The sequence below is a fragment of the Calonectris borealis genome, chromosome 6 (genome assembly GCF_964195595.1).
Source record: "Calonectris borealis chromosome 6, bCalBor7.hap1.2, whole genome shotgun sequence".
Classification (NCBI taxonomy): domain Eukaryota; kingdom Metazoa; phylum Chordata; class Aves; order Procellariiformes; family Procellariidae; genus Calonectris; species Calonectris borealis.
Window position 1 is genome coordinate 25364013 of NC_134317.1, and position 16158 is coordinate 25380170.

Below are 16158 nucleotides of genomic sequence, written 5' to 3' on the forward strand. Positions count from 1 at the left end.
AAAAGAAAAGAAAAAAGAAAAGAAAGAAAGAAAAGAAAAAGAAAAAGAAAGAAAGGAAAGGAAAGGAAAAAGAGTAATAAGCAGCTTACGCCATCACTATTTAAAATGTAATAGCTGCGGGTGTAAATATGGGTACGAAGTGGGGGGAAAAACAGTAAAACATGTTTAAAATGTTGGGACGGAAAAATTTGATTTGCCATGTAGACACTTACTGTTGCCTTCGGTATTTTTTTTTTTTTATATAGTACGGATGCATTTGTCATTCTTCTTCAAAAAAAAAAAAAAAAAGGAAAGGAAAGAAAAAGAAAAAGTTGCTCGAAGAGTTGTAGTGAGTGTATGAGTTTCTGTATGTTTTTTAATGAGCAATACCACAGAAGGAGAAATTATCTTCATGATGCTTTCAGTTTCCAGGGCAAGTGAAAAACCCACTTTTCTTTTTTTTTCCCAGGCGGTCGGGAGAGAGCATTGTAAAATAATTTTAGGAATGTAGCCTCCCTATAAAACTCGAGTTATGACAAAAGTCTAGCTTTTAATATTTGACGATTTGTGTTAAAACAAAAATTGACCTTCTCGGTTAGCAGCGAGGAAAAAAATCAATAGTATAATTTTCAATAATTCATAACGCGAACGCCATTATGCTAAATCTTAACTATTAATCTTATCCTTTACAAAGTCTCGATTGATTTGTTAATAAAATATCTTCCCGTGCGCGGCAACAGAGGGTATAACTCTTGAAAAAGCTTCAGAAGCAAGAAAATTGCCAAGTAGTCCAAGAATGTAGATGAGGCTTTTATTGATCGCCCCTGATTCTCCCTAATACGCATTAATAAATCCCGCAACCTTTTGTCCCCGCACTTGTCAGAAGCGGGGCTTTTACAGCAGCCACGACGGGCGGGCGCGTTTTTCCGCCCGCCGTGCCACCCGGGGGGTTCCGCGCCCGCGGAGACTGCGCGGCGCGGCGCGGGAGGGGGCGCGCGGCGCGGCGCGGGGCGGCGGGGCGCGGCGGGGCCCGGTCCGGCTGCCGCAGCGCGGGCGGCGGGCGCGGCGGGGCGGTGCGGTGCGGTGCCGGCGCGGCGGCCTAGGGGTCGCTGTTGACCGCGGCGGGGCGCGGCGGGGCGGCGCGGCGGGGCGCGTCAGCGGCGGGGCGGCGGGGCGCGGGGCGGCGGGCGCTGCCATTGGCCCGGCTGTCATGTGGTCGCGCGGAGGCATCCGCAATTACACGGGAATGTTTTCCTAGAGATGTCAGCCTACAAAGGACACAATCTCTCTTCCTCAAATTCCGCCCCAAAATGTCCTTTCCCAACAGCTCTCCTGCCGCTAATACTTTTTTAGTAGATTCTCTCATCAGTGCGTGCAGGAGTGACAGTTTCTACTCCAACAGCGCCAGCATGTATATGCCACCTAGCACAGACATTGGGACGTATGGGATGCAAACCTGTGGACTCCTTCCGTCTCTGGCTAAAAGAGAAGTTAATCACCAAAATATGGGTATGAATGTACATCCTTATATACCTCAAGTAGACACTTGGACAGACCCGAACAGATCTTGTCGAATAGAGCAACCTGTTACACAGCAGGTCCCCACTTGTTCCTTCACTACAAATATTAAAGAAGAAAGCAATTGCTGCATGTATTCCGATAAGAGATCCAAACTCATTTCTGCAGACGTCCCTTCCTACCAGAGGCTGGTGTCTGAACCATGCCCCATTGAGAACCCCGAGGTTCCCGTCCCAGGATATTTTAGACTGAGCCAGACCTACGCCACTGGGAAAACCCAAGAGTACAATAATAGCCCTGAAACGAGTTCAACTGTAATGTTACAGTTAAACCCTCGCGGCAGCTCCAAACCGCAGATATCTGCTCAACTTCAGCTGGAAAAGAAAATGAATGAAAACCCGAGCAACCAAGACAGCACCGCTAAAGTCTCTCAAGTGGAAAGTCCCGAGCCCAAGTCCACGTTGCAAGACGAGCGGAGCTGCCTGCCCGAAGGCTCCGTGTCCAGCCCAGAAGTCCAGGAGAAGGAGAGTAAAGGTCTGTATTACCGAGTTTAAGCCGTGCCGTGGTGTAACTCCAACACGCCAGCACCATAAAGCACGCTCGAATATACTAACGAGCATCACAGCCATCACATTTAATGCTAAGGAGTATCGGGCTGCAGGTGCTGTGTCTCTGAAGATTTTGGCAGGCAAAAATGCCACACAAAAGGGTCCAAAGATTTTCTGTAGAGATCTGCCTCTCTCGTGCATGCAGACCGCCTCTGTGATGCGGGGAATGTAGCCGTGTGCTCCTTAATGCGCTGCAGCAGCCAAAAGCAGCCCCATACCTCTAAAAAAGCAGGTCTGGAGGTTGTAAAATACGACCAGCTCAACTTTTCTCTCGTAATATTTCGCTGATTTTTTTTTAATTTTTTTTTTTTTTCACTGAGCCTTACTGCGGTTTGATTGCATTTAAAGTTAATTACTATCCTATTAAAGTAGGTGAGGAATAGGTGCTACCAGGCTGGGTACAGTTGGAAACAAATGCACAATGAAAGCAGCAGCCCGCTATCTGCCTGGTCCAAAGGTGGAATATTTCAATGTGGTGCTTTAGATAACCTTGGGTTGGTCTCCAAAAGGGCGACAGTATTTTGAAATGCGTTTGAAAGCTAAAGGTGGTGGTAATCTGATTTTATTTTCCCTTTAAAAGTGCACTAAAGCCTTCCTTTCGAACGGCGTGTGTCGAAGAATCCCAAAACGGGAAATTTTCTCCTGTCAAAATGTACTTTGCAACCTCTAGGTCGATTTTTACCCTACGTGTGCATGGAGATTCTTTTTATCTGAATTATATTTCTCAGCCCAGGTCTAGGTTGATGGGGGGCAAATGTCTTTCTGGTGGGGAAAGAAAAATCTAAAAGGAAAATGGAAAAAAAAAAAAAAATCCGAGGCAGAGGGTGTTAATTTCTTGTGTATCTTTTTGGCTGGGAAAACGCCTATGTCTGCTCCTAGGTGTGCTGGTGTAATTCAGCTGATGGCTGGGGGGAAGCTGCTTCAAAATACAGTGCGAGGGTATTTTGTAATTGGGATCTTTTCGTAGCAAGTGTCGTGGGAGCCCGAGGCGGCCATGGCGAGGCTAGACCCGTGAAAATGCGGCCATGGGGCTGATGGCAGGTTAAATATTGTTGAAATGCTAAGCGCCAGCTGAAAACTTGAGAGCCCATTTCTGGAAGGGGCAGGAGAGCGGGGCGGCCGCAAGGCAGGGTGCCCTGTGGTGGGGACGGGCGAGCCCAGCCTGGCAGCAGGTCCCCTCTCTGTGCCCACACCTCACCCGGGCTGTGCTTAATGCCCACATCTGCCAGACACGGCAGAGGAGGGGTCATGGCCAAGGGTACACTCTAACAGTCTGAGGTATTTTTTATTTTTTCTTCTTCTTCTTCTTTGATTTTGATAGAGGAAATCAAGTCTGATACTCCAACAAGCAATTGGCTAACTGCAAAGAGTGGCAGAAAGAAGAGGTGTCCTTATACTAAACACCAAACACTGGAATTAGAGAAAGAGTTCTTATTCAATATGTATCTCACTCGAGAGCGCCGTCTAGAGATCAGTAAGAGCGTAAACCTCACTGACAGGCAGGTCAAGATTTGGTTTCAAAACCGCAGAATGAAGCTCAAGAAGATGAGCAGGGAGAACCGAATCCGGGAACTGACCGCTAATCTGACCTTCTCTTAAACCCTAACCCCGGGGGGGCACCAGTGAGGAATGGGCACAGCACCGCCACTTGCTAAAGGCAGGAGAGACTCTGGCAGAACCCGGCATTTTCCAGTTTTGTTTTGTTTTGTTTTGTTTTTCTGATAGAATGTGACTCTTCGTCCTTCTTTTAGCGCTGCAAGTGAATATGTATTACTATGATGAGTATATATAAAACCTAGCACGTGTAATTTATTTTTGTTCTCATCGTAATGCAGGGTAACTATTATTGAATATTATCATTTGGTCTTAACTTATTGGAACTGTCGAACATCCAAGCAATGTGACTTTTTCATGTTTTTACTAACAAAATGGTATTTATGTGGGGCTGTTACACGGGCCATAACGTTTTGAGTACATTCAATACTTTAAGAAAAAAAGGTGGGGAAAAACTTTGGGGGTGGGGGGAAAGAGAAGCACATTATAATGTAACTATCCTCGCAAATGAACTTAGAGATTGTCCTTCGTAAAATGGAATATTTCCTTCTCCATTGTAGACATTTCCTTGTGGTGCATATGTGGAATAGTAGCAGCAATATGTCCTTCTTGTGCATGTTCTGTTCGCATGTATAATGCAATAAACTCTGTAAACTACTGCGGTTCCTTTGGTTTTCTACAAATGTTTAAAGTACGGATGCAGATTGGTCTCCTGACCTTTCTATATCAGCAGGTCTTTGGACTGATGTACCTTCTTTGCCATTTTCTGGTCTTTGTGTGTGTCTGCCTGGTTTTCTTTCTTTCTTTTTCACCCCTTTCTTTCCCCCCCCCCCCTTCCTTTTTTTTTAGGGGTGGGGTGGAGACTGGGGCGGGAAATGATGTAAACCTAATTCGTTTATAATTGTGCCTGTAAACAAACGATTAATTGATAAAATGTTGTGTGATGTTCGCAGTCTGACAAACTGAATGCAAAAAAAAAAAAAAAAAGAGAGAGAGAAAGGAAAAAAAAAAAAAAAACAAAGAAAAACGTAGTAAAATATTATGACCTAAACTGGACATCCTCATCCAATCAACTCATAAATGGTAAGTGATAAAAAATCTTTCTAATACAAGCTGTCAGCAATATGTGTGTCGTTTTACTTGACATTCGTATGTTGATTTAAAAAATATCAGTCACTGCGTGCGTACAATGTGTAGACTTTGATTTCGTGTCTTTACTCGCTTAAAAAAAGCCATCATACCAAATGCAAAGCTGGGTATAAGTAAATGTTAAGAAGTTCGGCCCTTGGTAAGCTCAAGAGCTTGCAGAAGATGGTGGATGGGGAAATACTCCCTCAAACATCTGGCGAGATTAGCTTTTTTGAGCAGAAAGGCTCCCAAGCGTGCTTACAAAAGTACACCAGCCTCTTCAGACCTACTTTTGTCACCCTGCACCGTTTCTGTTTGCTCAGAGATCGTTTTATTTCGCGCAATTCCGTTTTAGTAGCACACATCCAGATAATGAAGTTCACGACTCTTAACCCTTTCTGTACGTAGATGAAAAATGTTATTAGCAGGGCTCTGCACTGGAAGCTGAGGAAGGGCGTGTGTGTGAGAGAGAGCGGGTGAGTGCCTGTGTGAGCAGAAATACTAAGCAGAACTGCAAATGGTTTGCAAATGAACATGACTCCAAATTGAAGTGCAAATACTTGGGCATACTTTCACCTTCAAAGAGTACTGGAAAAATAGCGTGGCTACTGTTTGCGCTGGGAAACCAGCTTGCTCACAATCAACGCCCATTCCTCCCCTAAGCAATTTCTAAATCAAGAAATTAAACGCAAGATAGTGCCAATGTTGCCTGACTTGGTGACACTGATACTGCTCATATTGCAGCTGGTGGCGTTGTATTTTGCTCTCTTGTCGCTGATATTTAATTTAAGCCAGTACTTTCTCATGTGCACGTTTACTCGTAGGGCAGAGGTATACTTTCCTCAAACCAAAGCACCCTCATTTTGAAGCTGCGGGAGCCGCAAGCACGTAGGTATTTTGTGCTTGCTCTCGTTTCGAAAACAAACAACAAAACGGTCCTCAAAAAAAAAACCTCTTTAAATATTGCATACATTTGAACCGTCTTTTGTTTTCCTTTAAAGATACTCGCTACATCACCAAAGAAGTTTCAGCAGTGGGAAGTAATTAGCTGGCTCCATACCAAGTGTTTAACGTATATAAAAAAGGAGGCTCGCTCTAATCTGCCTGCTTTATCAATTTATATCTGTGTGAAGCGAGAGGCAGTTCTTCGCCATACCACAAACCCTGCTTCTAGAGAAAAATATAAAAGTATGAAAACGCAAAGGAAAATACTAAAGCGAGATGACACAAAAAAAAAAAGAAACCACTTCTAAAAAAAAAGGGAAAGAAAAAAAAGATAAGAAAAAAGGAAGAAAACAACCTAAGAGAGTAATAAATCATTAAATAAACAGGAATTTCAGTCCCTTCCTCATCCCGGCCCGCGAGTAGGAAGTGTTTTCTCAGCGCTGTTGTTTGTGCCCTCGGCGGGCCGTGCTGCGGGCTCTCCACTAACTGTGTGCGTTTCCTCCAGATCCCGACACAGCCACGGTCCCTCGCTCGAGAGAGCAGGCATGGGCAGAAGACCACGGGTAATCTAGTTTTCAATACTAACCGGGCACCGTTTCGCTCGGGGAAGCATAACGGGGCCGGGGAGGGAAAGGAGGGGAGTGGAGGGAAAGAAAAGAAAGCAAAGCGGGCAAAAATCTCGCGTAGGCATTGAACGTGGCCAGCGCGGCCCGGCCCGGCTCCCCCTGAACTGGGGGCGGAGGAGGCAGCTCTGCCGGCGGGCGGGGGGCAGCGGCCGCCCCGGGCCCCTCCGCGGGCCCGAGCCCGCCCGCCCGCCCGCCCGCCTACGCGGCCCCTGCCCCGCGGCCGCGGCGCTGCCTGCTGCGGGGCCAGGCGGCCTCCTCTGGGCAGCGTTTGCCCGCGTCGCCTCCCGGGCCGCGCTGGGCACCATGAGGGGGACTGTGCTGGAGCTGTGTAGCCCCAAAGTTTCGCAGATACAGGAGCATGTGTTCAGCCACACGTCAGTTGTGCTCGGAGACACAGGCTTTGCTGTTTCCATCCGTCCATTTTATTAGGGACACATTAATCTATAATCAAATACACCTCATAAAATTTTTATTGAAAGGCATAAAATCATTACAGAGGTCTTCCACCTGTTTTAAAAGAACACAATGGGCATCTCTTTTAAAAAGTGTATCCTTTCCATGGAAACTTTCTGTCCGGGGTGGGGGGGAGCGGATAATAATACCCGCACATGCTCTGAAATATGGAAGTACCGCAATGTGCTTTTACTGTAACATTTTCCTGTTTTATGAGAAGTCGTTACAGTCCCAGCTTGCGATGGTTTGTTTTTACAGGCAAGAATCCCCCTTTCCCAGCGGGTTTCCTCAGCAGCTTGGAGTGTGATTAGCAAGCCAAGGCTGTTAGATTTATTTAAACACCCTGCCTCTCATTGATTAAGAAATGAATGGCAGAAATCACTCAAAGGAGGTGAAGAAATAGTCCGCACCCGCCGCGGTCGTGGGCTGCCAGCGCGGCCACGCCCGCCGCGCCCCGGGCAGGCAGGGCAGGCAGGCGGGCAGGCAGGCAGGCAGGCGGGCAGGGCAGACGGGCAGCGAAGGCGGGCAGGGCGGGCAGGGCAGGCGAGCAAGCAGGGCGGGCAGGCGGGCAGGGCGGGCGGGCAAGCGGGCAGGCAGGGCAGGCAGGGCAGGCAGGGCAGGCGGGCAGGCGGCCCCGGCGCGGTCCGGGCGCGCAGCCGGCGCGGCGCGCTCTGCGGGGCCGTTGTTGATGATGATTTTTTTTTTAATCACAGCAGCCCCAGTTTAGCGGATTGATTTACTCGCAGTATTGGTAAATATGATCACGTGGGCTCCGCAACCAATGGTTGAGGGTTGCAGTCTGCAAAATACTACGATTGTTCTCCGGGAGGGTATCATATACAGTTAACAGTGTAACCTTTTATATGACTAAGAGGGGAGCCTAAAATGTCGTCTAGTGGCACCATAAGTAACTATTATGTCGATTCTCTCATAGGCCATGAAAGCGAAGAAGTTTACGGGAGTAGATTCGTCCAGGGAGGTCACAGTGCGACCTCCAGGCCATCAGGTGTTGCAGAGAGTTCAGATTTTTCCTCCTGTAGCTTTGCACCAAAATCCACCGTGTTCTCCACCTCCTGGTCCACGGTTCACCCTCAGCCGTCTGCGGCAATGACCGGGATCTACCACCCCTACATGCACCAGCCCCACTTAGGGGCAGCCGACGCCGGCCGCTATGTGCGCTCCTGGATTGAGCCCTTCCCGGGCTTCCCGGGCGGCGGCGGCGGCGGCGGCGGCGGCGGCAGCGGCGGCAGCGGCGGCAGCGGCGGCTCCGCGTCCAGCTCCGGCTCCTCCAACGGGCGCCACTACGGGATAAAGCCGGAGACGGGAGCAGCCGCCTCCTCGTCTTCCTCCTCCTCCTCCTCCTCCTCCAAAAGGACTGAGTGCTCCTCGTCCCGGGAGTCCCAGGGGATCGGTGTGCCCGAGTACACGTGTAGCTCCTTCCTCCAGGAGCCCCGGGAGAAGGCGGCTGCCGGCAGCTCCAAGGACCCCGCCGCCTGCAGTCACAACCCCAGCCCGAGCAGCGATCTGAAGGAGGAGAAACAGCAGCAACTTGACCCAAGTAAGTACAAAAAAAAAAAAAAAAAAAGAAAGAAAGAAAAGGGGGGAGAGAGAGAGGGAGAGAGGCAGAGAGAGGGGCAGAGAGAGAGGGAGGGAGGGAGGGAGAGAAAGAAAGAAAGAAAGGAAGAAAGGAAGAAAGGAAGAAAGAAAGAAAGAAAGAAAGAAAAAGAAAGAAAGAAATTGCCCCTTTGATTTATTGCCGAAACCTGTAAGGCTCGAATGTGCAAAACTGATAGTTTTACTAACCTATAAAAACGTCTAGACGCCTACCCCAGCGCAAGCAGCAACAAGCACCCATAAAAGACTCCACATAACCACCTACCATCAAGACATCATTTGTACAGTAAACAGACTGGGGCATTAAGGCTTTTATGATAATTCCTCCAAAGTTGTGAAAACAGTCCATCCTTCGTTAAATTAATTTAACGACCTTTCTCTCCCCCCCCTCCCCCCGCCCCCCGTTCCCTATATACCTCCCTTCTTCCAGATAACCCTGCAGCAAACTGGATCCACGCTCGTTCAACGAGGAAAAAGCGTTGTCCCTACACAAAGTATCAAACTCTGGAACTGGAAAAGGAATTTCTCTTTAACATGTACCTCACCCGAGACCGCCGTTACGAAGTAGCTAGGATTTTAAATCTCACAGAGAGACAGGTCAAAATCTGGTTTCAGAACAGAAGAATGAAAATGAAAAAGATGAACAAGGAGAAAGGCAATAAAGGAGACTAACGCTGGGGTAGAAAAGCAGTTGGGGAATATTGCTTTAGTTTGGAGTTTGGGGCTTTGGGGTTTTGTTTTGGGTTTGGGTTTTTGGTTGTTGGGTTTTTTGGGGTTGTTTTTTTTTTTTTGGTTGGTTTGGTTTTATTCTTCCCCTGCCCCCTCAGCTCCCCATACGTTTCTCCTCCTCCTCCCGCGCCCCCCCCCACCCCAGGAACTTTAAATCAATCTGGTTTTTTTTTTTTTTTTTTTTTTAGATAGAAGTGAAACGTGGTCTATGTCAGGTATTTTGGGAAATTTTGTCTTGCTCGCCAACGTGTTTTGCAGAGTCGCTTCATCCCCCCTCCTCCTTCCCAGACCGTTTGGTTGATGATATTGTGAGTGCACGTTAGCTTTGGGAACTCTATCTGATGTTAAATGTTTGACATGTTTCTTAAAAGTGATCTAGTCTAGATAGTTACTTTGCCAAAATAAAGGTAAGGAAATTAATTATAATTACGATAATAAAATATATATTAAATTACAGTCGTTTAAATCAATGGGGGTACTGTGTTGTCCACGATTTACTAAGAGGAAACCTTACCCAAAACCTCTGCTTTCTAGGTCTGAATTTCGCTCCTTCGCAATAGATGCCACAGCAAGGCCACGAGCTATTCCCCCCCTTTAGTGCACTATTAGGAGGTTGTCTCATCCTTGAAGCCGTTCGCAATAGGCCTAACGTCTCCCGGTCCCCCGGCTAGCTGGCGTCCCTGCCCCCGGTGACTGTTGTATTAATTAACCACCCCGTGTCTCGAACTACGGACCTGTTGTAATTGTTGTCAGTTATTACACAATAAAGTCTGCCGTGACCGAACGACAGCGCTGCGGTGAGAGGAGAAATCTGTGCGCCCTTCGCGATGCCCTCCGCGCCGCCGACCCCACCGCGCAGCCCCCGCGCAGCCCCCGCGCAGCCCCCGCGCAGTTCCTTGGAGCCCGCCGCGGGCCCAGCGCTGCCGGGCCGGGGATGCGGGAAAGCCCGGCCGCGCTGCCGGGGCAGCAGCACCTCTGGCAGCCACAAAGGCCGGAGGAAAATCACTTCCCCTCCTCGCCTAATAGACATTTGCTCCTGGAGGTCAGTGGCGGAGATGCCGGCTCCGGCCGCGCCGCGTAGGTGCGCCTGCTGCCGCGCTGCTCCGCCGCCTGAGGTACGAGCGGTCTTTGCAACATCAGCCATCTCCTGGGATAATTTAGGAAATATTCCCGCACCGCTCATCCAGAGCCAGTGAAGCAAAATGATGCCTATTCGCTTAAAACTTTTTTTTTTTCCGGTCGTTTCTAACCTCCGCGCTCTTTAATCTGAAGGTTGGGAAGCTCTGAGGGGGACATGGCTGCTTCCAAACGTTCAGCTTTGTTGGCGAGACCTCATTTAGCAACGCGTCTCATGCCTTCTGCATTTATAAACACACATGACTTTACCAAGATAATTGAGATGAAGTTCATTGTAAAAAATGCTTTGTTTAAAGAGCAACCATTAAAATGAAGGACCCGTAAATATTTACGAGCAGTTCGGTTAATTCAAGATTAAGAGGAGAGCTGAGAGACCTGGTGTTTAATGTTATTTACCTCTATTAAAAAAAAAAAAAAAAAAAAGGGCAAAAGCATGCAGTGCCAGGAAAAGGTGTTGCATTGCTTCCCATCCATTGTCGGGAAGATACCTATAATTCTTTTAAAACAGGAAGAACCGTGGTATAATAAAACCATTGAGATGGCTAGACGTCTGGACCTAATGAGTTTACGATATGCTATGGCGCTTTTCTTTGAAACCACCTTATTTTGATGTTTGTGTTTGTTAGAGAGGGAAAAAAAGCCAAAAAATGCAGACAAACTAGGTCTTAAAATCTTGGACTATAAATTTCAGTATGTCAGCGTTGGGCCAAGGCAACAGACTCGCAAAAGACCCGAAGGTCACGAAATTGAGAGATTTTACAAAGTCCACTGATTTGTTGAAATGTATGTATTCTACTGCGATGAATCCTACGATGTTACCCTCCATATTTTCGAAAATAACCGTGGAGGGGCTGATCTATCACTAACAACACGTAAACGATGTTCTTGCCACACAACACTCTTATGTTGATTCTAGCAGAGGCTCTGCTAAGAAATTGTCACCAAGCCCGCACCATCTCAGGCAGATTGACAGGTTTTACCCTGTATATTTTCTCCCTCCCCCCCCCCTTTGTTTACCTATTTCTAATATTGTGTGCGATTATTTCAAAATGGCAGAAAGAAAACCAAACAGCTCGAGTGACGAAACGCAGTTATTCCATGGAAATTACTTTTAGTGTCAAACCGAACAACAATTTAATTCCTACCCGTTGGTTGTGTTAATATATGTTTGTACATATGCACAGTCGCGTGCACACGCACACGCATTATACCGAATAATTCACAGGCATGTGTGATGAAGCAGGGGGGTGAACAAAGCTTCATCTTTACTTTCGTTTACATAAATCAATCCATAAATACATAAATGCACGGGCAAACAAAATAACGTGTTCGAAATAAAAACGCATAACTCTGGAACTACCACACATGGAGAATTCGTGGTGTAGTATGTGGGGAAACATGATCGAAAACGCGATAGCAGCGGCCTTCAAAGCTCAGGCGTCTTTCCTGGCTGCCATGTGTAAACGGGGCGCATTCTTTGTATGTAGTTAATTATAGCACTGGCAAAAAAATAAAAGAGGGTCACCGAAATGTGCTAAGAAAATGGCACTGTAAACTCCGACCGACAAAAAAAAGAAAAAAAAAAAAAAAAAAAAAGAGGAAGAAAACCAACCCAAAACAGAAAGCAAAGGAAGAACCGCTCATGACCGAGGGCCCGGGCGGGGGAGTGCAGGGCCGCGCCGGTGTCCCGCAGTGGCACCGGGGCCCTGCGGAGCCGTTTGGGTGTCTGGCGGAACCACCGGCCGGCGGCAGGTCCGGGAGAGCGGCGGGCAGTGCGGGCAGCGCGGGCAGCGCGGGGCGGGAGGGCGCTGCCTGCCGCCGCCGCCGCGCGCCGCCAGAGGGCGCCCGCGCTCCATTCTAGTGCCGCCGCCGCGCCCCGCTCTCCGCGTAGCGCTCCGCGCACCGCGCACCGCTCTCCGCGGCCCGACCCGGGGGAACCGCGGTTTCGCTGCTGGCACCGCAGCCCCACGCGGGTGGCGGTGCTGGCCCGCGGGATTGGCGCCTCGGCGGGATGAGCATGAGGAGGGGCGGGGGACCCCGGCGCGGATGCGGGAAGCAGCCGCTGCCCCTCCGCGCCCCTCCGCAGGGTGAGGCGGTGTTTCTCTGCTGCCGCTCCCGCCCGGCCTGGCCTGGCCTCCTGCCTTCCCGCTGCTTTCTTGCGATGGGCTTTTGCTGCTGGCTGTCCTTGTAGCACCAAAAATCCCTGTGCCCCCCCGGGCCTCTCCGGGTCCCCCGCCTGTCTCCGGGCTGCACGGGGGTCCCTGAGCCTCCGCTGGCTTCCCAAAAGGCGTGTGCCCGGGCCGCGGGGCCCCTCGCCGGGCGGGCGTGTCGCTGCGGGCCAAGGGCCCGTCCGGGCGCTCATATGCGGGGCAGCCGGGCTGGTCACCTAGACAAAGCGAGTTAATTGGCGTGGAGACGGGAGTGGTGGTGGGGGGAGCGGGGTGTGATGGGGAAGGAGCCTGCGATGCCTTTTATGTAGCCACAAATATTTTTTGTCAATTCACACCAGACGGTCACACGTGGCTCTGGCGGGGCCCGTATTATATTTCACCTACATTTTTCGTCTTTCTTCAAAATAGGACGGACTCGAGCTCCTGGGGGTGTCTGTCCGAAAAGCTGGTTCCCACTGCAGGACGAAGCGGGGAAGAGAGGACTGGAGACGGCGCTTCTTGGAGCGCTGGGAGCGGGGCCCGCGCCGGTGGCCAGGCCGCGCTCCCCCCGCGGGGGCGGCCGGCCGAGGAGCCGGGGCAGCGCCGAGCCTGCCGGGCAGCGCCTTCCTTCCTTCCTCCCGGAGAACAGGGCTCGCTTATTTCGGACCGCATCCCCGAGCGGTGCTAACCGCTCACCCACACATTTTTTTTTCTTTCCTCCCTCTCTCTGCCTCGGTAATGACGTCCACCAAGGGTGAAATGATGGAAAGTATATTCATAGGCATGATTTCCATTAAGTATCAATTAACCTGGAGCCTCAGCCATGCGTGCACGGCGTCAAGGGTAAATGTGCATCTCATTTCCCAGCGCTCTGCTCGCCTGCAAGGAAACGACCCGCAGGGCCCGCTGGCACCGGGGCCCGTCCGCTGCACGCTGCCGCCCTTCGGACCCCCCAGCTGCCCTCGTCGACACCCCCAGATCCCTGCGCCGGGCACCGGCTCCCTCGGCGGGTCTCTGCCCTTCCCAGCCGGCGGTGCAGGCCGCGCTTCAGTGCTTAGCCGTGGCCCTGAGCCCCGGGCAGCGCAGTCCGGGCGGCGTCGCCCCGGGCAGCGCGCCCGCGGTTATCGCGCGGCATCTGCGCGGCCGCCTCGCCCCTGCGCGGCGGGGGTTTCGGCGGCTCCTGGCGAGCGCGCACCGGCGGGGGGAGCGGGGGCGCCGCGGCTGGGGTGGATCCGGGCAGGGCTGGGCCGGGTTTTTTTCTTGCCTGAGGAGCGGCACATGTAAACTGAAGCCAAAAGTCCCCCCTGAGCTCATGAGCGTGTGTGTGTGTGTGTGTGTGTGCGCGCGTGTGTGTGTGCGCGGGCTGCTGTGTGCCTAATAGGAAATAGTAAAAGCAGTGAGGCAGGTCATTTTGAGAGCGATTATATTCCAGTCCTGGTCACCACATACACGGAGAGCAGGAGCGGGGAGCGCACGGGCGAGCGGCGGCGGCATGAGCGCGGCGTAGAGGCACCGGCAGCGGCGGCGGCGGCGGCGGGAGCAGCGCCCCGTGCCCGCGCCCGCGCCCCCGCCCGCCGCTGCCCCCTCCCCGATGAGCTCCTACTTTGTCAACCCGCTGTACTCCAAGTACAAGGCGGCGGCGGCGGCGGCGGCGGCGGCGGCGGCGGGGGAGCCCATCAATCCCCCGTACTACGACTGTCACTTCGCGCCTGAGGTGAGCGGCCGCCACGCCGCCGCCGCCGCCGCCGCCGCTGCCGCCGCCCTGCTCTACGGGAACGGCGCGGCCGCCGCCGGCTTCCCGCACCCCGCGCCCGGCGGGGCGGGGGGCGGCGGCGGCGCGGCCGCGGACTTTTACCACCCGGCCGGGGGGAGCCCCACGGCCGCCTACCAGCCGCCTCCTCCTCCCCCCGCCGCGCCTCCGCCTCCTGCCCCCTGCAGCGGGGTTACCTGTCACGGGGAGCCCGCTAAATTTTACGGATACGATAACTTACAGAGACAGCAGATTTTTACGACACAGCAAGAGGCCGAGCTGGTACAATATCCTGACTGTAAATCGTCCAGTGCTAATATTGGCGAGGAACCAGACCACTTAAATCAGAGCTCGTCTCCTGCTCAAATGTTTCCCTGGATGAGACCACAAGGTTGGACGCAGTCAAAAATTTGCTTCCATCTCACGTCTGAGTTTGAAACTTTCTTTTCCTCCTCCCGCTTCTTTCTCGCTGCCTGTCGCTCCCTGCCTCTGCCTCCCTCTCTCCCTGCCTCTCTCCCCGCGATTCCTATCACCGCGGTGGCTTGCGATAATAAAGCGATACAGTACGCAAACAGAAACCTCCGCAGAAGGCGGCTGCCACCCCAAAAGCAGCCTTAAATTCGCCTCTCGGACACAGAGGCGCAGCTGACACGCTCGCCCAGCTCCCGCCGCCGCTGCCTGAACGGGAAGGGTGCAGGGCCGGGGGGTGCCGGTTACCAGATAATAATAAAGTGACCCCGTAAACTCGGTCCCGCAAACCCCGATGAGGGGGGAGAGCTGAGGCGCTTCGTGCATCTGCTATCGCTATTTTTCCCGCACTCATGTGTAAAGCGCTAGACTCCTCCGAGCCCTCTGCTTTCTCCCCCTGCGTTTCTGCGGGGCTTCTCTCGAGGGATTTCAAGAGGGACTCGGGCCCTCGCTCCCTGCCTGCGCCGTGTTTTGAACGACCACAGCAACGTCCAAAACCCTGTATTTTTGTTTTAAACAGCTGCGCCGGGTAGGAGGAGAGGAAGACAAACATACAGCCGATTCCAGACTCTAGAACTGGAAAAGGAGTTCCTCTTTAACCCCTATCTGACCAGGAAGAGGAGGATCGAGGTGTCCCACGCACTAGGACTCACCGAGAGGCAGGTAAAGATCTGGTTTCAGAACAGGAGGATGAAATGGAAAAAAGAGAACAACAAGGACAAATTCCCCGCTTCCAGACAGGAGGGAAAGGAAGGGGAGGCCAAAAAGGAAGCACATGATCTGGAAGAAGACAGAGCTGAAGGCCAGACGAATTAAATTTTGTCCTAAAAGCCTTTGAGCAAGGCTATAAAAAATAACCAGCGCCATAGCCCGAATGTCGGCCCGTCTCCCCCTGTACGTGGTCCTGCCGTGGGACGAGTGACCCCGTGTCCCTCCGCGTGACATTTCTCTGCTTCGGGTGCTTCACTTGTTTGTGTTTTTGTTTTGTTTTGTTTTGTTTTTAACCATATCCGGAACAATCTCTAGATTTAACAGTTCATCTACTTCTTTTGGAAATTCGATACAGAGTTTGTAGCAATACATTTCTAATTATATATATAAATATAAAATTTTTTGCAATCTTAAAAGACGGTGATTGCGGGAAACGCCATAAACTTCATAATAATAAATACCAATAAGCAAGACATTTAACAATGCTTTACTAATCAAGACAAGTGCACTTGTACTATTTTAATTCTTATTCTTATCTTATGTTAAGTAAATTAAATAAATTTAATAAATTTGAAGGAAAGATCTTAGAAATATATTTAACCTTCTGCTATTGATATTTGATTAAAATAAACCAAATTTATTCAAATATAAAATGTATCGGCTTCCTGTTATCCTTTTTGTAATTACTCCTCCAGTAACCTTCAGAGCCTCTGGACTCACTCTCTCCTGCGCCTTTCCCCCGTCCTTCCTCCGAAGCTGGGTGTTTCTGTGGGGTCTGGGAATGGCAA

The 16158-nt window shown here is 51.0% G+C and overlaps 3 protein-coding genes across 3 annotated transcripts; all 3 read left to right on the top strand.

Annotated features, from left to right (window-relative positions):
• The first annotated feature begins 1289 nt into the window (after positions 1-1289).
• Positions 1290-5975, top strand: HOXD10 (homeobox D10). Its single transcript, XM_075153306.1, has 2 exons — positions 1290-2031; positions 3427-5975. The coding sequence occupies exons 1-2, from the start codon at positions 1290-1292 to the stop codon at positions 3702-3704; spliced, it is 1020 nt and encodes a 339-aa protein (XP_075009407.1). The 3' UTR covers positions 3705-5975.
• A 1721-nt stretch (positions 5976-7696) lies between these two features.
• Positions 7697-10738, top strand: HOXD9 (homeobox D9). The gene is made up of 2 exons (XM_075153307.1): positions 7697-8369; positions 8856-10738. Exons 1-2 carry the CDS (start codon positions 7697-7699, stop codon positions 9095-9097), a joined length of 915 nt encoding a protein of 304 aa, XP_075009408.1. The 3' UTR covers positions 9098-10738.
• Positions 10739-14032: 3294 nt separating this feature from the next.
• HOXD8 (homeobox D8) lies at positions 14033-15964 on the top strand. The gene is made up of 2 exons (XM_075153957.1): positions 14033-14582; positions 15180-15964. The coding sequence occupies exons 1-2, from the start codon at positions 14033-14035 to the stop codon at positions 15473-15475; spliced, it is 846 nt and encodes a 281-aa protein (XP_075010058.1). The 3' UTR covers positions 15476-15964.
• The last annotated feature ends 194 nt before the right edge of the window (positions 15965-16158 follow it).

Bases quoted from the DNA above. Each gene is read 5' to 3' on its own strand.
- HOXD10 (XM_075153306.1), top strand. From the start codon at position 1,290: ATGTCCTTTCCCAACAGCTCTCCTGCCGCTAATACTTTTTTAGTAGAT. The intron at 2,032-3,426 runs GTCTGTATTACC...TGATTTTGATAG, and splicing joins CCAGGAGAAGGAGAGTAAAG to AGGAAATCAAGTCTGATACT.
- HOXD9 (XM_075153307.1), top strand. From the start codon at position 7,697: ATGTCGTCTAGTGGCACCATAAGTAACTATTATGTCGATTCTCTCATA. The intron at 8,370-8,855 runs GTAAGTACAAAA...CCCTTCTTCCAG, and splicing joins ACAGCAGCAACTTGACCCAA to ATAACCCTGCAGCAAACTGG.
- HOXD8 (XM_075153957.1), top strand. From the start codon at position 14,033: ATGAGCTCCTACTTTGTCAACCCGCTGTACTCCAAGTACAAGGCGGCG. The intron at 14,583-15,179 runs GTTGGACGCAGT...TGTTTTAAACAG, and splicing joins TCCCTGGATGAGACCACAAG to CTGCGCCGGGTAGGAGGAGA.